The following is a 14,551-nucleotide window of genomic DNA, read 5'->3' on the forward strand; positions in this document are numbered from 1 at the left end:
TTTTTTTTTTTTTTTTACGACGACTTGTCATGCTCGGATCATGACCTAATTTTTTTTTTTTTTTTTTTTTTAACATTCCGATGAAGCTGTGATTTTTAAAATTTCAAAACAGATTTTTTGTAATCAAAATGTATTGGTGTGTATGTGTATAAAAGTGTGTTTGTTTGTGTGTGGGTGGGTGTGTCTTTTTTGCACTCTTGATGTTGTAGTAGAGTGTCACCCCTTTACAGCTGTGTACTTTTTTTAGGATTGTGGCCGATTTGTAGATTGTACACAAAAATTCGAAGATTTTTTTTTTTTTTTTTTTACTTTCCCATTCATTTCCTATGGGTTGGTCATTTTTGACCGAAGACCAAAATCGTTACTATTTTTTTTTTACGACCACTTAGCATGCTCAGATTATGACCTCGATTTTTATTTTATTTTATCACCTAATGCCATAAAAGTCACCAAGTTTCATAACATTCCGATGAAGCTGTGATTTTTGAAATTCAAAACAGAAAATGCTTCGGTCAGAAATGACCGAGGACCGTCTGAGGGTTAAGTGTCAAATAAGAACAGAGTGTGTGTCTTTGAATATATATTCAGTGTGAGCCTATAAATTTGATTTTCCTCCTTGGTGGGAAAATAGTTCTTGATAGGTCTAAAAATACATTTTGCTTCAGAAATAGTAATTAAAAAAGGCCTACACTAAGTTTTGTCATGCTGGCATGTGTGGAATGTTTTTGACCATGTTTGTTACAACCAGTCTATGGTTACAACTAGCCCGCAGACATTAGTTTGTGTCTGCTCACCCCTATGCTTTTGAATAACATTCATGGATAGAAGTGGGTGTGTTAAACAAATGGGTTATTCAGTTTTGCAATATTATGTAATAGCTTCATAAAAAAAAGTGTTAAAATACAAAATGCAGCAACTTATCAGATATTAAGACCGAAATAATATTTTTCAGGACTTGGTCTTATTGTCTTTAAAGTTTTATTGTGCTGTACGTATATGTTTTGTACTGATGCATTTATGTCGCAAGCGTTTTTAATTTGAGCAAATTCGCTGAATGTTATTCCGAATATGGTTTTATTTCGTGTCCTGTGCCTTTAATGCTGATGCGTCTTCAGGAGCGCCTGTGGCTCCGTCCATTCTTTACGCGTTTCATACTCTGATTGGCTCTTCAAGCCCAGACAGACACAAGCCCGTCCATTCAGAATCCGATAGGTTGGGACACGTCACACAGAACAGAGTGCGCTTCCAGCGGCTGTTCTCAGATCAGTTTGAGTGGGAGTGTGTTCCCATAGTGATTGTGTTGACTCATCTGTTCCTGGATCAGTTCTAGACTCAAATCCCGCCCGGGTTTGATCCTAATGTCTGGGCGCAGCTCAAATCTCCTCCCCGGATGCCCCAGAAACCCTACAACACAGTCATCGCCACACACACGGTTTTTTCGGGTCGTTCATGGTGCGGATCTGCGAGAGGAGGATGAAGTTTTTGGTGGCAGTCACATTGATCGTTGGCTCGGTGATTTTCCTGCTTTTCCCGAGCGGATCAGAGGCGGATGAGAAGAAAAAGGGACCAAAAGTCACGGCTAAGGTGCGCTACATTCTTCACTGCAACATTGAATGTGGCCTATTGGGTACAAATGATGGAATTCGAATTTCAGCTCGAATTAATAATGTTGCGTTCACACTTAAATTCAGCGTGCCAGATTCGTGGAGCCAGTTTCTTTTTGCTTGCAAAGCATCGGTTTTGCTTTTTCATTTGCATTTACCAAAGTTCATTGGATTTGTGCAAAATAAAATATAATAATAAAGCCGGTAACACCACACAAATGTTTAATAATTTAATGTTGCATCAGTATTTGTCACTTAAACAGTAGTCTAATGATTAGTGGGGGGGTTTGTGGCCTCTTGGTGGAGTGAAATTCCTATAGGCTATGGCTAATATAATGCATATGCTGCAGAACTGATTGTTTTTATGTTCTGGTGTAACTTGATTTGGTTGTTTTCCCAGGTGTACTTTGATATCAGGATTGGAGATGAGGATGTAGGACGGATAGTTATTGGACTCTTTGGAAAGACTGTCCCTAAAACGACGGAAAATTTCCTCCTGCTGGCCACCGGAGAGGTGAGTGTGTCTTTCCACTGGGGGTCAGTGTTCATGAGTCACAGTGAATTGAGACTAACTTTTATGATTCTGATTTCCAGAAAGGATTTGGTTACAAAGGAAGCAAGTTTCATCGGGTGATTAAAGACTTCATGATCCAGGGAGGAGATTTCACCAGGGGAGATGGAACCGGAGGTAAAAAAAAAAAAAAAAACCTGATTGAAATCAGGTTGTCTTTGTTACCATTTATGGTGTCATAAGATTAGATCTCAAAAGTCATCAGCCCAATACTTTTAATATTAAAAAAAACGCCCAATAATCTGAGATTTCTAACACCCCTCTCTGTCTTTATGTAGGTAAGAGCATCTATGGAGACCGTTTCCCTGACGAGAACTTCAAGCTGAAGCATTACGGTCCTGGCTGGCTCAGCATGGCCAATGCCGGCAAAGACACCAACGGCTCCCAGTTCTTCATCACCACGGTCCAAACGCCATGGCTGGACGGCAAACATGTTGTGTTTGGCAAAATCCTGGAGGGCCTGGTGAGTATCTCCACGTTGTCCATCTGTAGAGATGTTCTTCCAAATTTATTTACCTTACCTAACAGTCAGGAATCTTTACATATAGGAGTGCTTTACTCCAGAGATTGTGCTAATTTTGAGCATTTCCCTTTGTCTTCAAGGATGTTGTGAAAAAGATCGAGGGCACGAAGACCGATGGCCGAGATAAACCTCTTAAGGACGTCACTATCCACGACAGCGGCAAGCTCGAAGTGGAAAAGCCTTTTGCAGTAGCTAAAGAGTAATTTAAGTTTATGGGAACAACGGGACTCTGGGTTTAAGGGGATTCAATTTGGTGCCACTAGAGTTCTAGTGGAAAGTGAGTGTGCGTGTGTGAGAGAGTGTGTATGTGGTCACTGGAGCTCCGCCCCCTTCGCGGGACCGTCACGCACCAGTCGGCACATCCTGGGTCCAGTTCTAACAGGCATTCCAATCGGTCCGATTTCTGACCCACTTCAACCTGCTTTTATAATCAAATCTTCAATAAAGGATCCAGGTTTTCTTAATGCTGTTGTCTTGCTTGAGTAATTACTTGTTTTTTGGACCAAGAACAAATCACACTCTTTATTTAACAAAAACACACATGTTTCAAAATACAGACAAATGGCTTGGCAAAGTCAAAATCAGTGACCTAAACTATGATTTGAAATGTGAATTTCATGTTGAAATGTAAAGGTTTTTTTTTTTTACAGAATTTTAAAGGGAAAAAATGTGTGAATATCTCATAAGACCTAATTTTAATAGTAACAAATCATGAAAAAAAAAAATTATACATTGTAATATTTATTTTTGTCCATATAATTGATGGGGCTCCTAAAAAAAAAAAAAGTCTTAACTATATTTTCTTAGATTTTAAAGTTGGAAAATGACCTAGAAAGTTTTGTAAGACACACATATTGAAACGTGACAAGATTCAGTCGATATAAACGTTTAGTGCAGGTGGAGTTGCTAGGCAACACCGCAGCCATGCACTTATATTCTCTGTGACTCCGGCAGGGAGCTGATGTCACTTCTGTTTATGGTAATGATGGGGATTCTGGGATACACGGGCAGCTCTGGTGCACAGGCGCGGACGCTGGGTTTCCCACAGCTCTTCTTGAAGCTCACTTTGACGTCTCTGGGGTACAAACCCTGCAGGACACCGGCCGCCACGATATCAGGGAGATCTGTGAGGGGGAAATGACCACAACACACGGTTTCGCAGGATGTTTTTTGAGTGTAAAAAAAGACATTTCTGTAATGAAATCACAACAATCTGCCAGGTTTACCTGATCTGGATTCAAGCTGGTAAGGGTCTGACGAGAAACCAACTACTCTCTGATGGAATGACTGAAATCTAGAAAAACACATCGTTCAGAGGACATGAATGCTGTTTAGAATAAATTCATCCAAATGTAGGGGTAATAAATAAGCAGGTTAAAGGGATAGTTCACCCAAAAATGAAAATTCTGTCATCATTTACTCACCCTCAAGTTGTTTCAAACCTGTAAGAATTTCTTTTTTCTGCTGAACACAAAAGAAGATATTTTGAAAAATGTCTGTAACCAAACAGTTGATGGACCCCATTGACTTCCATAGTAGGAAAAAAAAATACCATGGAAGTCAATGGGGTCCATCAACTGTTTGGTTACAGACATTTTTCAAAATATCTTCTTTTGTGTTCAGCAGAAAAAAGAAATTCTTACAGGATTGAAACAACTTGAGGGTGAGTAAATGATGACAGAATTTTCATTTTTGGGTGAACTATCCCTTTAAATGAGATGAGGATGAACATACCTGTATCCTTGCTCTTGATAGTCATCTGAGTGGTTTTCACTGAAAGGACATTAATATTGTTATTCATTTCTTTAAATACTATTGCTCTTAATTATTAAACTTTCAACTGTTTAAAGATTTTCCTTAAAGTCCCCATTTATGCTATTTTTTAAATGTTCCTAATTTTATTTTGGAGATCTCCTACAACAGGTTTGCATGCATTAACCGTCAAAAAACACTTTATTTTTCTCATAATATAAACTGCAGCATCAGCTCTCTCTTCTCAGTGTCTGAAACGCTTTGACAAAGGATTCAGTCTCTCTAAACCCTGCATTTCTGAGAGCCTACTCTGCTCTGATTGGTCAGATGGTTCAGTCTGTTGTGATTGGTCTACTCTGCTCTGATTGGTCAGATGACCCAGTCTGTTGTGATTGGTCTACCGCTTACAGTGTATGTTGGAAACCAAACGCCTACCCAGGGCTACTAACTAATTATGTTTAGTCAGCCAAGCCTCTTCTCGTCGACTAACGTTTCATCTACTATAAGGGGGCAGCCCAAGCGGATAAGACTGGATTACTGATGAATCGAATCGGTTCTTCCTTTTAGGAGACCATAAATCAATTTATCAAGCACTCTGATCTATGAAACTTTGAAGGCAATATGCAAAAAGCATAATAGGGGGACTTTAAAATTTAGAGACATTAATAGATTACACTGTGATCTGGTATAAACACATACTCAGAGCTGCAGTTCTTGCTCGCTGAATGAAAATGTTTGACCTGCAGGAAGTCCAGGAGCTCTTGAGGAACAACGTCATTCTGATACAGAATCACCTGCAATTGGCAGCCAATGAAAAAAAACATTACAAACCTCAGTATGACAGTAAAATAAAGTAATATTGTGAAATATTATTACAGTTTAAAATGTGCTGATTTGGAGCTCAAGACCCATTTATTGTCATCAATGTTGAAAACAGTTGTGCTGCTTAATATGTTTGTGAAAACCGTGGTACATTTTATGAGGAAACTTTGATGATTAGAAAGTTCAATAGAACAGCATTTATTTGAAATAGAAAATGATTATAAATGTCTTTACTGTCATATTTGCTGAAAATAATTCTTTCACAAAAAGAAATTCTTGAACAGTAGCCTATGTCTAATAATAGAAAGCATACAATAAGAGTATTTATTCCACATCATTATATTCGAATATACACTAAAAACAAAACAATGAGGGTTGAGAATGATATATATAGCATACTACTCATACTATATTTTTGTATGTGTGTTAAAATGGAAATTCTAAAAAACATAAAACTAAAAGGTAATTCAAAATATGAATTAATCCTATAACAGCATATAGGGGCGGGTCTCCACCTGGATGTAGTCTTCCAGTTCCTGTTGTCTTTGCTCCAGTGGTTTGGTTCGGAGGTGCTGGTTTCTCTTACTAGGGAAATCGGGAGCGCGCACAATCTTCTTCAGCTTCCTGTGAAGCGTCTGAAAATCACTGTATCGCCGTAAAACAAAGTGTTTCCTTCCATTGAAGAGGATCTCCACCCTGAAGAGCTGAAATACAAGAAAGTCCATATCACAAAACCTGTAAACGATTAACTTTACAGACTTCACTAAAACTAAATAACTACCACGAGACAACACATTATGCAGTGATGAGTATTGACCAGCAGGAGGCGCTAGTGCTCATTCTCCAGCATCAGTGCGCGTGCGCCCTCCAGAGCTCTGATGTGCTCACGGCAGGTTACAACAGCAGATATTAGCAATTATTAGTCAAATTCAAGTTTGCTTTCCATCTGAATTCATTCAGAAATTCAAAAGACTATTCACACTGAATTACCTCATCAAAAACGACAGAACAAAAGTTTCGTCTTAATATAGGTCGTGTAAGTTTACACAGGTTAAATCAGCACAGGCGTGGCAGTTCTCCAGGATCACACCCTCTTTATAAAGACTCACGGGGCTTTATTGTCAACAACACAAAGAAATGTCAATGTGATATATCTAAACCTTTCATCTCCAGAGATCCTGACAGAACAATAGTATTTTTACTGGTTCTATCAGCCACTGAGCTCCATGTGAGAGATATTATATATAAAAATTCATGGGCCTATTGCGAACGGGAAACCGCTTAGCATATTAGCTTAAAAGAAATAGTAAGTATTAGTATAAACCGTGCAGTAAGCAGGTGAATACTGTATTTCACAATACACTGACTTATAATTTGGTCAAACTGCCAAGAGAGATGTTAAAAATGACTTTTGACATGAGGTCATATGAGGACAATTGATATGTTTGAATGGTTTTGGTTACTCGTAGGCAGAATTCAGTGTATACTACACTAGTACTCTATTGCCAGTAACCTTGCTGTGTGTGTGAGCAGATCTGAGAATTAGCAGTTTCCCGTTTTCCACCCATAACAAAGGAACACAGAACATTCAGTTCCAGCAAACATTTCCCACTGTGAGCTCAATCTTTCGCTTCTCAATACCTAAAATATTTTTCTCTCCAAATCAGAGAGAGAGAGAGGGAAATAAAAATGATTGTTTCTCAAGCATGTTTTGACAAGTCTGTGCTCAAGCATGCGGTGATGTGAACTATGTGCAGTGTTATGATCTGCTCAGACTAATAAAACTCAGGAAATGTAGAGCTATTTAAGCATTTAAAGGCAAAGTTTACCCACAAATGAAAATTCTGTCATCATTTATTCACCCTCGTATCGTTTTAAACCTGTATGACACAAAAGCAAAATATTCACACTGCTCTTTTCCTTATGAAAGTGAATACTGTCAAACACCATAAATGTTTAATATATACATTTAAACTGATATACTGTAATATGCAGTTATTAATAAATAAATATAAATGTATAAATAAATTATTTAATATATAAATATATTTAAATAAATATGCATATATTAAAACATGAATGCTCTTTTTCTTACAATGAAGGTGAATAGGCTGTCGAACTAATCGTCTTTAATTTCTGTATAATTTGTATGACTTGGAGTCCATATATACTACTTTTATGATATTTAAAGAAGTATTGGTGCATGGCAGCCTCAGTCCCCTTAATTTTCATTTTATGGAAAACATTTAACAGAAAAACTCACATAATGGCTTGGGGGAAAAACTCGCATTTAAGGTTTGGAACAACATGAGGGTGAGTAAATGAGTAATTCTACACAATTATCCGTGAAATTCTAGTACACCGTCTACAGAACGTACGTCTTTGTTCTCGCTGAGCTTTCTGGGTAAAGTGAGTTAGTGCAGGCGGGTGGAGAGAGCATTGGTTAACCATGCCGAGGACACACGTCTGATTCGGGCCCTGTTTTCAGATTTAACCCCAGTTTCTCCCTCTCTCGTTCTCATAGAGCTCTCATTGTTGCTGATGTTCAGATCTGGAGACTTCCGCTAGGATGAAGAGCTTCTTTCGCACACACAAATCACTCTATTCATCTCTCTCGACTGTGACCTCTGACCTCCCTTCTTCTGACGTTCTACAGTTCTCTGTGTTCGGAGATGTTTTCGTGGCCTACTGGATCTGACAGGTGTGAGTGTGTGTTGGGCATTACGGCTTTGACTGACATCAGCATGTTGCCGTGTGGTTTGTGATTCAGCTGTTCTACTTTTAGCAACTGCCCCCGTTAAAGCCTCTCATGCAGACAGACTTCTGTCCGCAAATGCTCCGCCATTTCTGATAGATCGCACAGAAAACACAGGATGTGAGAGAAATGCACACGTTCTAATTCAAAACAGTAAAATATTAGTGTTTGCTCAGATGATTCGACTCCATCTGATCTGATAAATGCACAAAAACTGCATGAGGACACATATCATCGTTTGCATGTTTTGAGAGCACAATGACTCTCTTTCCTTCACTCTTGGCTGGGTCGGTTCTGTTGCAGCTGGACTTCACACGACACACTGGTTCTAGTATTTAAAGAAGACACCAGACAGCGCAATAAACGGTGTAAATTACTCAAATAATCCAGAATTAAGAGTAAAATTCAATATTCAGAAAAACATTTATATCTTTTGCTTATATTATCTAAGTCTTGATTTTGTTTTTTTGGGTCTACTAGAATAGGTTTTCACGCTTGAATGTTCAGAAAACGTCTTTTTCCGGAGCGTATATCTACACTAAGTCCAAATAGCCCGCCTTTTTACACTAGGCTATTGACACTAACTCCGCCCACTGACGTCTGATTGGGCCATACAAAACTACGGAAGCCAGTAGCAATAGTGTAGGGGTAAGATGCGTGGCGGAAAGTTGACGCAAATCGATCCGAGTTCGAATCCGTCTTTTGCCGAACTCAATCTACTCCCTTTTCCCATCACATATCATTTATTTTCAATAAAAATTAAGAAAATATTCGAAAAGTGTAAATAAAGTGTCTAACGTGTGTTTAGTAAAAAGTGTTTAGGGGTGGGTGTAGGGAAGGCTTTATTGTCCCAATAAGGCGGCATACATTAAATAAATGATATAATAATTTACAGTATGTTATTATTGTATACTGTTAAGGCCTCATTATACTTCTGCGTCGGACCTATGCCGGAGCCTATACGCCATAGGCAACGTGTTGGTTTTAATTTATACTTCTGTGTCGTTGTCCGCGTTGACGCGTACCTAGGAAGCGTGTGAAACCCCGAGGGAGGGGTTCTGGCAGACCAATCACAGCGCTTGTGTCCGCGTAGAATTGACGCGTTGTTACATTTTTGGAGAGGTGCACGTCAGGGTACGCCGTAGGGTACGCGCGCTACACACAGCCTACGACGTAGCTACGGCGGCAGTTCGACGCAGAAGCATAAAACAGGCTTTAGGCTAATGTACAACAACACTGAGGTGCAAATAGCACCTCTCTTCCCAGTCTGTCAGTGACGTCAAAGCCTCTTGAAGGCATCATCCAAGGTTAGCGATAAAATCGTAACGCTAACGCTGCGCTACACATGCAAGGAGAACAGTGGCTGTTTTTTAATGGATGTCAATCATAGACAGTAAAAGAAATGGACACAGCGACCCCATTGGAACTCAATTGAGACAAGTGAAGCCCATTTTTAGCGATTTTTAGCACTTCCTTTCCTGACGCGCAGACTCAAACCGAGCAAAGCGTTACACGGACCACGTGAACAACCCGTCTGTCTTCTAGTAGCTGTGCCAAGAGAAATCTGAATCATTCCCTTACGAAACTTGCAGAGACGGAGAGTGTGAGTAGGAATTGTCCATGAGCTTGGAGCAGGAGCAACTTTTGCTAGGTATTCTGATTAATTATATTGTCATTTTGCCTCCACGTCCCCGCGATTGCCCGCAAGCTTCTCCTCCCGTCCATACGGTAATCTCTCTACTGTGCGACAGAGAGTCGCTTGGTTATGACGCAATCGTTAGCCTACTTTTACAAAAACTGCTTCCTACGGGGCCATAACATAAGCTACAAGGTAATGGAGCATTTTATACATTGTCGTGTTTCTTTAGAAATAAATAATGGACAAATGGAGTCTTCAAACGCATCAGATGTAAAGTTATTCGCTGTCAAAGTGACGCCAAAATGAATGGGAGTCAATGGGATGCTAACTGCAGGTGAAGTTCTGCTACAAGATGCCGGCACGCGGCCTTCCTTCCCGCCTGATGTCAATGGAGGAAAGGCTTTTTTTTTACGTTTTTTTGGATTGATCCATTTTTAGAGTTTACACCAAAAAAAATTTGGTCACAGGTATAGTTCACTTCTCATTCATTTCTATGGTATTCGCAAACAATGATTGACTATCGCACAACACTGAACGAAATTCAATGACGTCAGCGCTGTGATCTCATTGGTTATCAAGGCACACGTGATCCAAGTTGGCCGTTACACTTTCTCCAACGGTAGTGCCACGGAGTCACGGACAAGCGTGCCGCACAAGCCCTCAAAAGTGAAGCCAAAACGTCTCGATCGCCCCCCGGTGACTGGTCCTAGTATAGGTTATAAGTCCCGCCTCCCCGTGTTATTCAACGGGATGTGAGACCAACTAAACAATTAAATTACACTTCAAATATCTTTTTTCCAAAGGTGGTTTATTTCATTTGCTGTCATTTTTATCACGCTGATGTAAGTTCAAGTGTCCGTTTCAAAAATAAGTTGGCTTTTAGTTAGTTACGTGATGCGGTGGTGTAACGTCATGATTGACAGCTGTGATTGACAGGTTCTCTGAGCGAAGTAGTCACTGAAGCACCAAAGGACATTTTTTCGGGATCTTCGGAGGACTGAGGAGATTGTATTTACTATATTTTAACAAGCCTCTTGTCTAACTGCAATCAATTTGTAAAAAAGTGTGCAGAATCCACTCTCCCTGAGTGCATTCTGCGAGAGTGAGGGCGGAGCGCTGATTTCGCGGCTTTACTTCCTGCTCACGACTGCGCAGGTCTGGTCCCGAGATCGCTACTGCGCAGACTCAAGTTCCAATATGTCAGCGCCATATCGGGACTCTGGCGGCTTCAGTTCTCATCAATGGAAGAGAGCGAAGGGGCGTCGTCCATATTTTTTTACAGTCTATGGTCACGGACCCTCATATCTCCTAATAATAAGACCATGGCTGTGTCTGAAATCGCCCCTATACCCTTTAAGTTTTCGCAGAAGAAAACTCAAGACTACAATGGAGGCGTCTCAGGGAGTTCAAAAACAGTGACACTGACACTGACACAACACAAACAGCTACAATAGCTACACTAAAGAAAGTTGAAAATATAAAAAAGCATAATAGGACCCCTAATGAGTTTAGACGTTTCAGACCGTCCAAAACCTGTTGCGTCATCGAACATGTTCTGTCATATTCCTGCTCCATTCATTCCTGTAAGTGTTGACAGTAGAGTAGTTGTGCATCTCTATTCTTAAGAATTGCACAGGCTATTTCGTCTTTTTTCCTCAGGCGTTAGAATCCGCTGAAGACACACCTTAGCACTTAACTAACGTGTTAGGCTACCTTCTATTCTACTGCATTTAAAAGCATGTATCTACTGTGCTAATAATAATACTATGCTCGTAATTGTTTTTGTTGCTTCCTACTAAACGCAGAACACAATGCAATGCAAACAAACCCTCTAACAACGTTGAGACAAAAAAAAAAGCGTACAAAAAGTATCCAGAGTTGGAAGGTCATCTGAATGTTGCTAAAGCCCTCTTGCATTACACATTTCTGCATTGTTACAACAAGCACCGTGGCTTGCAATAGTAGGCTACAAACACACAGACCATGGCAGAAACGTTGCCACAACAAAATGTGTCTGTTAAGTTGATAAATGTTTCTAACTTTTGTTATACGTGTATTTAAAATGAAATGTAGCCTATATTATAATAAAACAAATGACAACATGACGTACAGTGCACCTTCTTACAATTTATACTACATAATAGGCTATTATGACATGAATACAGTATAATCTGAAATACAAGGGACTTTGCAATCATTTATAACAGTTCCCATAGTTTCTGCATAGTCAATAGGCTAGTTGAAAATGAAACAAGATATTACATAAACACACTGTTTGAATATCTAATTAATCCACTACAGTTTTACAGTAAAACAACTGTAGTTTTGCTGCACATGTGGTTACCATGGTAAGTTTATGCAATGGATTGACTAATAAATTAATTTTTAGCCTTCAAAATTAATGACATACAAAATCACGTGCAAAAACGTCAAACTCACGTTCGAGCTTTATATTTAAGTCCTGACTCAGGAACCACAAAATCAGTAAGTTTCTGTCTGACTTACTTTGCGCAACTTTCCCGTCTCGTCCACTTCCCTCATGAGAGACGGAATAAAGACCTCGATGACTGGAGACACACACTGATGATCCAACATCCCAAACACACACAGATCAGATCACACACACAGACTGAACTGAAGATCATCTCCGTGACGTGCTTTGATCACTCCGCCGTGGATCTCCAGAGTCCAGAGCTCCTCCTCCAAACACACACCCCCCCACAAACACACACACACAGCTGAGATAAATAAAGCCATTCATACAGAAGGATATGCTTTTTATGGTGAAGAAAGAACTTAGCCTACGTAACAGACCTGATTCAATGTATTAATTAATTAATTCGCATTAAAGAAACATACAATTACCAATACAACTCGGAGTCGGTAACCAACTGCCAGATGGTAAAAAAATAAATAAAATAATAATTGCATAAACCATGGGATTAAAAAATATCAATCGCATAATGTTGTCATCACTGTCGTAGGCATTTTTTGTCCAATCAAATGCTCTCTAAAATGAGAATGTCCCGCCCTCTAAAATTGCCAGCGAATCACTAGTCAACACTGATGTGAACTAATACCTATTCGCTATTAACAAATTAGTGTCTCACTAATTATTCACGTGTGTTTTAGAGTTAAAGGTAGAGTAGGCAATTCCTGAGAGGCTAGCAATAGAAAGTTAGCATCCTCCCTTCAGAGTCTCCAAAGCCACGCCTCCTCCGATACACATGAACGTCATAAGACAAGAGATGGTGTTAAATTACCTCATGTATCAAAGCACATTACAATAATAATGTAAACAACTTACATAGCTCCTACTTGTACCACCTGACTGCTACAGATTCATTTTGGCATTGATAGTGTTGTTGATATAGAAACAGCTCAGAGTAGAACATCACGGGTTGCCATCTTGTAATAAGGTTATATGACATGATGTGAACACAGCATAAGCTCTTGTTTTGGTTCAGGAGGAACTGTTATGTGAGCGTCCCAATTAAGAGTCTGAATTTACTGAAATGCAATGATTGGACGAACATTTTTTTGGTTGAAATGTTTTACTGAAAAAAATGTTTATGAAAAAATTGCCTACTCTACCTTTGAGCATTGTTTCTTTGAAGATTATACAAGTATAAATTCTTCAGAAATGTGTTTTCTGAAGATCTAGAGAGAGAGAAAAAAAGTTATTTTAGGATGTTTCTGGAACTTCTTTTTTTTTTTGAGAGTTAAATATAAAGAGTCCAGTGTCTGTCTGTGTGCCGTCGGATCACAAGTCTGTCATGCGATTTCTCATGTATAAACACTTATCATTCTTAATAAACTCTGTAATAGAGTTGCATAAAAGGACAGTTGTGTGTCTATTCCAACCAGAGTTCAAATGCAAACTTATTTGCGCATTAAATCATGTCTACGGATGATATTGCGCGAGCATCATGAGATGCAAAGAATGAGTCTATTTGTGTAAGGTCAGAGGACAGAGGTGTGTCAACACCAAACCTGACGTCCTCATTTCTTCTGTCTGAATGGAGAATAAATGAGAATCACATGATTTCCCGTGACACACAACCATTCATGCATTTACTGCTGAGTAAACACACTCCAGTCTGAAGATAACACACATTCCTGATGCTCAAGTGTTATTATCCCTGCTTTCCCACTTCATCCCATCAGGAGGTTAGAACTCATGCTCCGTTTAATTCCAAACAGAGCAACTGATCATGAACCCTGGACCATTTTTGACCTACAGATTTCTGGAAAATAAACAGGTTGAAAAGTTTAATGATTAATGAATTTAAAGGATTTTGGTGAAAGGTTAATTCCGCTGCAGCTGCAATAATTTTACCACAGTAAACTTGTCACATGGAAATGTCTCATCAAAGCTGGAGAGAAACAAGCATTTATGATAAGAGTGTGGAGCTTCTCCTCAACACAGAACAAATACTAAAAGACGGAAGGCCTGGAAGGATCACTTCCTTCATTAGTCTGATGTGTGGATGTGGATGGTTTCAGGTGAAGAGAAATTGTATTTTATCCCACCAGTTATAATCAGTGATGTTACTGTTAAATAAAACTTATTAAAGTTGTTTTGCTTAAATTAAATGAAGCTGACATAAAATATATTAGATAAAACAATTGTTTGAGTACTAAAATGACTCAAACAGAAATAAAAAATAAGCTAAATTTAAAAAAAAAAATAAATAAATAGTAAAGTGAAAATAAAAACAAATTAAAATATTAAATAATAAAATAATATAAGCTATAACCAGTTATGATCAGTTGATATTAATTAACTTAAACTATTAAAGTAGTTTGCATTAAATAAAATAAAGCTGATATAAAATATATATGATAAAAAATATGATAAATATTTTTGTTTAAATTACTAAAA

The 14,551-nt window shown here is 38.8% G+C and overlaps 2 protein-coding genes across 2 annotated transcripts; one reads left to right on the top strand and one right to left on the bottom strand.

Annotated features, from left to right (window-relative positions):
• The first annotated feature begins 1,220 nt into the window (after positions 1–1,220).
• Positions 1,221–3,162, top strand: ppib (peptidylprolyl isomerase B (cyclophilin B)). Its single transcript, XM_084396286.1, has 5 exons — positions 1,221–1,584; positions 2,005–2,118; positions 2,199–2,292; positions 2,454–2,638; positions 2,779–3,162. The coding sequence occupies exons 1-5, from the start codon at positions 1,450–1,452 to the stop codon at positions 2,899–2,901; spliced, it is 651 nt and encodes a 216-aa protein (XP_084252412.1). The 5' UTR covers positions 1,221–1,449; the 3' UTR covers positions 2,902–3,162.
• A 35-nt stretch (positions 3,163–3,197) lies between these two features.
• snx22 (sorting nexin 22) lies at positions 3,198–12,344 on the bottom strand. The gene is made up of 6 exons (XM_084396285.1): positions 12,172–12,344; positions 5,788–5,976; positions 5,150–5,244; positions 4,433–4,471; positions 3,925–3,992; positions 3,198–3,822 (listed from the first exon to the last, which is right to left on the bottom strand). Exons 1-6 carry the CDS (start codon positions 12,259–12,261, stop codon positions 3,629–3,631), a joined length of 675 nt encoding a protein of 224 aa, XP_084252411.1. The 5' UTR covers positions 12,262–12,344; the 3' UTR covers positions 3,198–3,628.
• Between the last annotated feature and the right edge of the window lie 2,207 nt (positions 12,345–14,551).

The sequence above is a fragment of the Rutilus rutilus genome, assembly GCF_951802725.1.
Source record: "Rutilus rutilus genome assembly, chromosome: 23".
Lineage (NCBI taxonomy): Eukaryota > Metazoa > Chordata > Actinopteri > Cypriniformes > Leuciscidae > Rutilus > Rutilus rutilus.

Coding starts and splice junctions, on each gene's coding strand:
- ppib (XM_084396286.1), top strand. CDS start 1,450: ATGGTGCGGATCTGCGAGAGGAGGATGAAGTTTTTGGTGGCAGTCACA. Junction 1,585..2,004: donor GACCAAAAGTCACGGCTAAG/GTGCGCTACATT, acceptor TTGTTTTCCCAG/GTGTACTTTGATATCAGGAT. Junction 2,293..2,453: donor CAGGGGAGATGGAACCGGAG/GTAAAAAAAAAA, acceptor GTCTTTATGTAG/GTAAGAGCATCTATGGAGAC.
- snx22 (XM_084396285.1), bottom strand. CDS start 12,261: ATGTTGGATCATCAGTGTGTGTCTCCAGTCATCGAGGTCTTTATTCCG. Junction 4,472..5,149: donor AGCAAGAACTGCAGCTCTGA/GTATGTGTTTAT, acceptor ATGTCCTTTCAG/TGAAAACCACTCAGATGACT. Junction 3,993..4,432: donor TATCAAGAGCAAGGATACAG/GTATGTTCATCC, acceptor GTGTTTTTCTAG/ATTTCAGTCATTCCATCAGA.